Genomic DNA, 7,080 nt, shown 5'->3' with positions numbered 1-7,080 from the left:
TCATCTAGTATAACATACTGCGTTTGTTCGAATTTACTTATCATATATTTTTTAATTTAATTTATATTTTTATTTGTCAATTTTAACAAATTAAAGTAGGAAAATCTTTTTTAAAATTATTTTTCAATTTATTAATATTGAGTTTATGTTTTAAAAAAATATAATGAATAAATATGTTTGAGACCCTATCAATTAATATGGATAAAATGATAATTTTCCAATAATTATTTTAGATGTGTCGAATTTGAAAAATAAATCCAAAAGAATAGAGTATTAGTATTTGACTTCAAGAAAAAGATCAACTTCCGAGTAAAAATATTATCATTCCTTAACAATTTCAGTTAATCTATGAAATGTGAAGAAACGCTTTATTATTTCATTTTCTATGGGTAAATATTACTCCCTCGTCTGGAGGTGTTCAAATTTTCAGAATTAAGTAATTTCTTGTTTGATTGCAATTCTTTTACATAACTTTTAAATATGTAAAATTTTATTTTAAACTTTTTTAAAATTTTAAGTTTGCATTTACTATCAAAATCAAGAAATCTGACTCCCAAAAATTCTAGCAATTTTGTAAAAGCTTTTGTTGGGCTAAATTAGTCCCAAAATACTCTTAAACTTGTTATAATATTATGCTCTTTCGGTCAAGCTTGCACTGATGTTTCGTAAAAGGTCTTGCATGATCATATACCTTACAAATAGCTTTTTAATTTTTTCAGCTATTAATATGAGACTTTATTCGCAACACTCAACAATCTTCTCCTCAGACAAAATTTCACGTGGCTCATTACCATAATCAAATAATTTTTCAACTAAAATATGATTTAATTTGTATATCTAAATAAACTATTTTGATAAATTTAAAGGACTAACTAGGTAGTAAGGCTAGATTTAATTTGTTTAATTATACCAATCGGACAGGTCATAAATGAAGGCAAAACAAATGAAGGGGGAAAGTAGTTAAAGAAAAAGGAGTTTACTTTGAAAGACTAAAGATGGTTAAAATAATTCCAAATTTGTAGCATCCTTAAAAGTCTATTCCACGTGCTTACCCCACTCATCCAACTATTACAGTATATAAATCAGCACATACGCAATGAGTGTGAAGAAAACAACCCTGTTATTAACATCAACAATAAGGGGCTCCTTTAATTCTCTTGTCACATATCAATTACTCTCTTTTGCATCTCCATTTTCTTGCCTTCAGGTAAACTTCTCTATTCATTTTCTGCTTCATCTGTCAAATGGCCTGTCTTGGAGATCTTGTAATTCTAAGAGATTCAGAGCATTTTCTAATTTAATGGACAAATTCTTTGTATCATGTTGAAAATTTCATTTTGAGTCTCTTTTTTTTTTTTTTGTGATTTACCAATGGGCATGGTGCTATTTACATAAGTCTTTACTTTTGTTTCTTCCTTTCTTGTTTGTTACTGATATCCTTTTCTGGATAAAGAAACATTCCCTGCCTTTTTCTAGGGACCAATATCTTTTTTGACCAGTCCAAATTTGTAAAAATTCTCTTCTTGATTAGTTTTTGCTAATTCATTTGGTATTCAATCTTTCTGCATAATATGATATTCAACTAAAAATGTAGCTTCGTTTGGCAGGATAATAAGATCCATTCTGAACATCGTATGGGGATATCGTTTTCGTGTCCACTTGCTTCTCATACTGATTTGGAAAACAGTCTTGAATCTGTAATTGTGAAGTCTATCAACTTTGGTAATAATGAGCACAAGACGCCATTACGATCTATTAGTTTCAAAATCCAAGATTCAGAACCCTTAGTAATGCAATCAGATGGTTCAGGGAATATGCTCATTGAAAAATCTGTCAGCTTAAGGACAAAAGAAAATGTAATTGCCTATATGAAACCTTCATCTTCAGATAACATAATGAATGAAGAAAGTCCGAAATCGCCTTTGCTTGATAGTAGTAGTAGCAGCAGCCCAAAACATGAGGCAGCTGTAAAGTTGCAGAAAGTATACAAGAGCTTTCGAACAAGACGAAAATTAGCAGATTGTGCAGTACTCATTGAGCAAAGTTGGTATGTGTTTTTAATTTCTCCCATAGAAAAGATTTTACTTTTAAAGATTTCGCATTTTCCTGAGACCCTTTTCGATTTGTTACAGGTGGAAACTATTAGATTTTGCAGAACTCAAACACAGTTCTATTTCATTTTTTGATCTTGAGAAGCACGAGACAGCAATTTCGCGCTGGTCAAGAGCAAGAACTAGAGCTGCCAAGGTATGGATCACATCACCCAAATCCCGCCTGCCTAATCAATGGAACATTGTTTGAGTTATTCTTAAAAATTTTAAATGTGACTAACTTTTTGATTTGTTAATGTAGGTAGGCAAAGGCTTATCTAAGAATGGCAAAGCCCAAAAACTTGCTTTACAACATTGGCTTGAAGCTGTAAGTAAATTAATTATGGTATCTTGATTTGTCTATTTGATCAATTATGTATCATCTGAAACTAACATGGATGTGGTTTTATGTGTAACAGATCGATCCACGGCATCGTTATGGGCACAACTTGCATTTCTATTATGTTCAGTGGTTGCATTCTCAAAGTAAAGAGCCCTTCTTCTACTGGTAATTGTCTGGATACATTTATACAATTTTTTTATGATTATTGAACATAAAATTCTTCTTCATTTGCTAATCATTTTTCTCGGAATAAGCAGGTTAGATATTGGAGAAGGAAAAGAAGTTAATCTTGTTGACAAATGCCCGCGATGGAAACTTCAACAGCAATGCATCAAGTACCTTGGTCCTGTATGTCTTAAGTTGTTTTACCGGGTCATCCATAAATAATTTCTTGCATATTTGATATTTTTAACTCTTACTTATCATGATTGGTTTCTTTTCTTTGAAAATAGATGGAAAGAAAGGCTTATGAGGTCGTAGTGGACGATGGGAAGCTCTTCTACAAAGAAACGGGGAAGCTCCTTGACACCACTGGTGAACCAAAAGGTGCTAAACAGATATTTGTCCTCAGCACCTCTAAAACCTTATATGTTGGGAAGAAAAAGAAAGGAACATTTCAGCATTCCAGTTTCTTGGCCGGGGGCGCTACTTTAGCTGCTGGAAGGATTGTTGTGGAACAAGGGGTTTTGAAGGTATAGTTGTAGTCTTGAATCGCTAGAAATCTTTTGTTCAATTTTGAATCAGCAGCTTATCGATGAATATCCTTTGGATGCTAACTCTTTTCTTGTTTTGGCTGTTTTCAACCAGGCTGTCTGGCCTCACAGTGGACATTACCGACCTACTCCAGAAAACTTTCAAGACTTCATTTCGTTTCTCATGGAGAACGATGTGAACCTAAACGATGTTAAGGTACATAATTGCATTTCACGGTTGAGTCATGATTTTCTGAAAACAGTGTAAATTCCAAATGCTGATTAATTAGTATCAAATGATGCAGCTTGATTCTATTGACCACGAAGAAGGTTCTATTGGCAAGAAAAGTGGTGTATACCTTAGGGGTAATGCTTCTGATGATGACATAGGTCAAAAGGATGGTCTGGAGATAGGAGAGAATGATCTAGAAGACGCAACGACTTCAGATAAAAATGAGTTGAAAGAACAAGCAACTTTTGCTGCTACATCTCATAGGTTCAGTGACAAATTGGCTACTCTACGAATTCCTAGCACCGACGATTTACTAGAGAGATTGACAAATGAAAGTGCAGCTGTTGAATCCATTTCCAACTCATTCCCACTAGAATCGCCAACAGATGGATATGAATCAGCAGAAGACTCAATTGCTTTTGAACAAGAAAGTAAAGAAGATACAATTCCACAAGAATCTATACTCAAGAGGATTAATTCACACAAGGGAATGAAGTCATTTCAATTGGGGAAACAACTATCTTGTAAATGGAGTACTGGAGCTGGACCTCGAATCGGATGCTTGAGAGATTACCCCTCCCAACTGCAATCACATGCATTAGAAGAAGTTAACTTGTCCCCGAGGAGTGCTTGTCGTCTCAAGTTTTATTCAAGGGCATCAAGCTTTAGCAGGGAAATGCAAGTCCCGTGTTCTATCTAATCACCTGTCTAGAAGAGTTTCGTCTCCATTTTGTGAAGGTCTCTAACTTCATTCGATCACCGAACATCATATTCATAACATAGGATTAGTTCTCATTAATTCATTCATTGTGTATAGAAAAAATGACATAGGAATTATTTCACATTCTTTCTAGGAATTCTTTGACATTTTGTTTTTAGATCTATTCAATTTTGTACACAGTTCTTATTCTTAATATCAGAAAGCAGGACCACGTTGTAAAACTTTTCGAGTTCCAATACGTTGTAGTTGGAAAAAAAAGAAATAAAAAGAAGAAATTTTACTTTCAGCATAGTTTCCTTTTGGCTGAGAATTTGTGTTTTGAGATGACGATAAAGAGCTGCAAGCCTGCACTTTGGCAAGAATTAACCTAAATACCCATCCACCTAACTGATTAAACTAAAATTAGTTGGTAGATATATAATTCATGTATAATATGTGTGTAAATGTATATAATCAGTGTCGTGATTAACCAAGTTTGTACTGTGCCTTCCCTTCTTGAGCCATCGCTTCCCCTCGTTAGTCATTCTCACAAGGGTAGTCTCGAGAAGTAGTCGCTAATGAAGAAGAAGATAATGAAGCAAATTGGAATCCTCCCTCCTCTTCGGCGACGACCTCTATGGTACCAGGGCTGACCTATGAGGAGTATGAGAGAGAGATTCGACATGATCTTCGAAAGAAGCAAAAGAGCAGAGCTGGTTTAGCTCAATAGATCAACGAATCAGGAGATGACTTCTTAAATATTCGCGAATGGAAAAGAGTTGCTTTAGGCACGGACCACAAACCCACGAACTCCTCTCGATGATCGGATGCACAATCTTCCAGCTTCAGGGGCTTGATCAGGATTCGAGGATGCTCCTTGTCTCTTTTGCTTCTTTCGAAGATCATGTCGAATCTCTCTCTCATACTCCTCATAGGTCAGCCCTGGTACCACAGAGGTCGTCGCCGCAGAGGAGGGTGGATTCCAATTTGCTTCATTATCTTCTTCTTCGTCAGCGACTACTGCTCGAGACCTACCCTTGTGGGAGTGTTTGACGGGGGGAGGGGGGGCTTGGGCCACTTAACTGTAAGGAGAGGAAAAGTATGGATTAGTTGAAAGAGCTACTTCTTCGATCTTAGTGGGGTCGCACCCCTTCCTTCTTTTAATAAGAGAAAGTGAAAGACGCTAGGCACACTCTTATTTAAACCTTTCCAATCTCTCTTAGCTCCCGACCAAATTCCAATTCGAGTTCTTATTCACTGGAAATGCTTCCTTTACTGGAATAGGTAATGGAAATGCTGAAATTTGAGCTTGTGTTTTCCAATCTTCTCTGCCTTGCCCACTCCACCTTATTTGTTGGAGGAAGGATACGATTGTCGAAGCTGAAGTCCCATTCAATTCATAGAATTTCGCCTACTACCCTCTTACTTGCACGCCTACCAACAAGAATGAGGACGGTCAGACTAACCCCAAAAGAGAACTCTCACTCGAGAAAGCGGCTCCCATTTTGCCTTTCTTGCTTGATTCGTCTTTCATCTCAGTGTCTTATCCGGATTGAATGTATATTATCCCCCTATCGGACTAAGGGTTTTGATTGAATATTCCTCTCTCTACCTGAATTCAATTAGTAAGAAAAGAAATATGGAATAAAGAGTGAAATTCCATAAAACATGTTCCACAGGGCACCTGTTCAATAAATCAGGACAAAGCGATTGATCTAGTTGAGAGTGTAGCGTAGGAGACAGGTAAGATGACTGTCAATGGACAAAATCCTCTCATTATTATTATTTCACTTTTTCATAATTATTGGAAGAAATTATAAATTCCTATGAAAGAGGCTCACTTGGAAGGAGCGATAGAAGAGATAGCCTCAATCAACAGGAAAGCTTTATGCTTTTTATAGCTTTGACGCATATTTCCGTTCCCAATAATCTCCGTGAAAAGACAACCATGATTTCTGAACGACCCGAGGGAGAGTCGAGGCATGAAAAACCTTATCTATGATCTGCTTATTTCCAAGTACGTATCATCCGCTGCGTTATCCGTGGTCTCTACGTGGTAGGACGAAATAGCCTACCTTGAATATATAATTAATTACCATACGGACTGGACAACCATCCTTTGAAGAAAGCGTAATAGCTCACTGGTCTAGCTTCATGGAATCGAAAATGTATCAGGGCTCAAGTGATTCACCGAAGCGACGAGACCTTGAAAGTGGGCATGGCCAACTTCCATAGTATGACGGGCGGTGTGTACAAGGCCCGGAACAAATTCACCGCCGTATGGATGACTGGCGATTACTAGCAATTCTGACTTCATGCAGGTGAGTTGCTCAACTCATAATAAGTAAGGCAGAGAGAGCTCAATGTAGAAATCGTGGAAAGGCAAGTAAAATACCTTGCTCTATCCTCTCCCATGCAATGTTCTTTCTCCTTTTGAGATAGGGAAATTGAAGCTAGAAGACGAAATAGAGAAGGGTATCTTTTTAGCCCCAAAGTCTATTGGTACCAACCAAAAAAGGAGTCAACCTGTCTAAACTTCTCTACAAAAGTCTTCCCCTCGTTGCTGGTCTTTAAACTTGCAACTGCTAGCTAAGTCTAAGACACGAGATTTTTCTTACTCTTAAGTTTGATCTTTCGCTAGGAGCCTTAGCAAGAATGGTTGGAACCGGTCTGACCTATGAGACTACTCGAAAGAAGGCTTCCTACCAGAACTAGAGTGGGATAAGTAAACCTTTCCTTAGGTCAATCCCTTCCCCTACTGGGGCAAGCAACAGACCTTTTTTAACAACCTCTTATGATTGATTCACTTCCTCCAGCATTGGCTTCCTTCTTACCTATGATATCCCCAAGAGCTAATTTGATAGCAGTTGCATCGGAGCTAGCTTGGAAAGAGAGGAGGCATCCTTATCTGAGCCGATCGTTAGCTTATTTCTTCTTCTCGAGTGAAGTAGTTTACTCTTGCTCTGTGTGCTAGGGAGTCAGACTATGCGACGTTCTCATTTATGTTTGCGCTGTGTGAGTTC

The 7,080-nt window shown here is 37.1% G+C and overlaps 1 protein-coding gene across 1 annotated transcript; it reads left to right on the top strand.

The window, feature by feature from the left end:
• Positions 1 to 1,125: 1,125 nt before the first annotated feature.
• LOC129885040 (IQ domain-containing protein IQM2-like) lies at positions 1,126 to 4,362 on the top strand. Its single transcript, XM_055959269.1, has 9 exons — positions 1,126 to 1,207; positions 1,608 to 2,047; positions 2,133 to 2,247; positions 2,353 to 2,418; positions 2,510 to 2,598; positions 2,691 to 2,781; positions 2,886 to 3,125; positions 3,241 to 3,342; positions 3,431 to 4,362. Exons 2-9 carry the CDS (start codon positions 1,635 to 1,637, stop codon positions 4,055 to 4,057), a joined length of 1,743 nt encoding a protein of 580 aa, XP_055815244.1. The 5' UTR covers positions 1,126 to 1,207; positions 1,608 to 1,634; the 3' UTR covers positions 4,058 to 4,362.
• The last annotated feature ends 2,718 nt before the right edge of the window (positions 4,363 to 7,080 follow it).

The sequence above is a fragment of the Solanum dulcamara genome, chromosome 4, assembly GCF_947179165.1.
Source record: "Solanum dulcamara chromosome 4, daSolDulc1.2, whole genome shotgun sequence".
In the NCBI taxonomy this organism is placed as follows: Eukaryota; Viridiplantae; Streptophyta; class Magnoliopsida; order Solanales; family Solanaceae; genus Solanum; species Solanum dulcamara.
Note: the sequence above shows the minus strand (reverse complement) of the source record. Positions and strands in the feature narration are given on the sequence as shown.

Bases quoted from the DNA above. Each gene is read 5' to 3' on its own strand.
- LOC129885040 (XM_055959269.1), top strand. From the start codon at position 1,635: ATGGGGATATCGTTTTCGTGTCCACTTGCTTCTCATACTGATTTGGAA. The intron at 2,048-2,132 runs GTATGTGTTTTT...GATTTGTTACAG, and splicing joins GTACTCATTGAGCAAAGTTG to GTGGAAACTATTAGATTTTG. The intron at 2,248-2,352 runs GTATGGATCACA...TTGTTAATGTAG, and splicing joins CAAGAACTAGAGCTGCCAAG to GTAGGCAAAGGCTTATCTAA.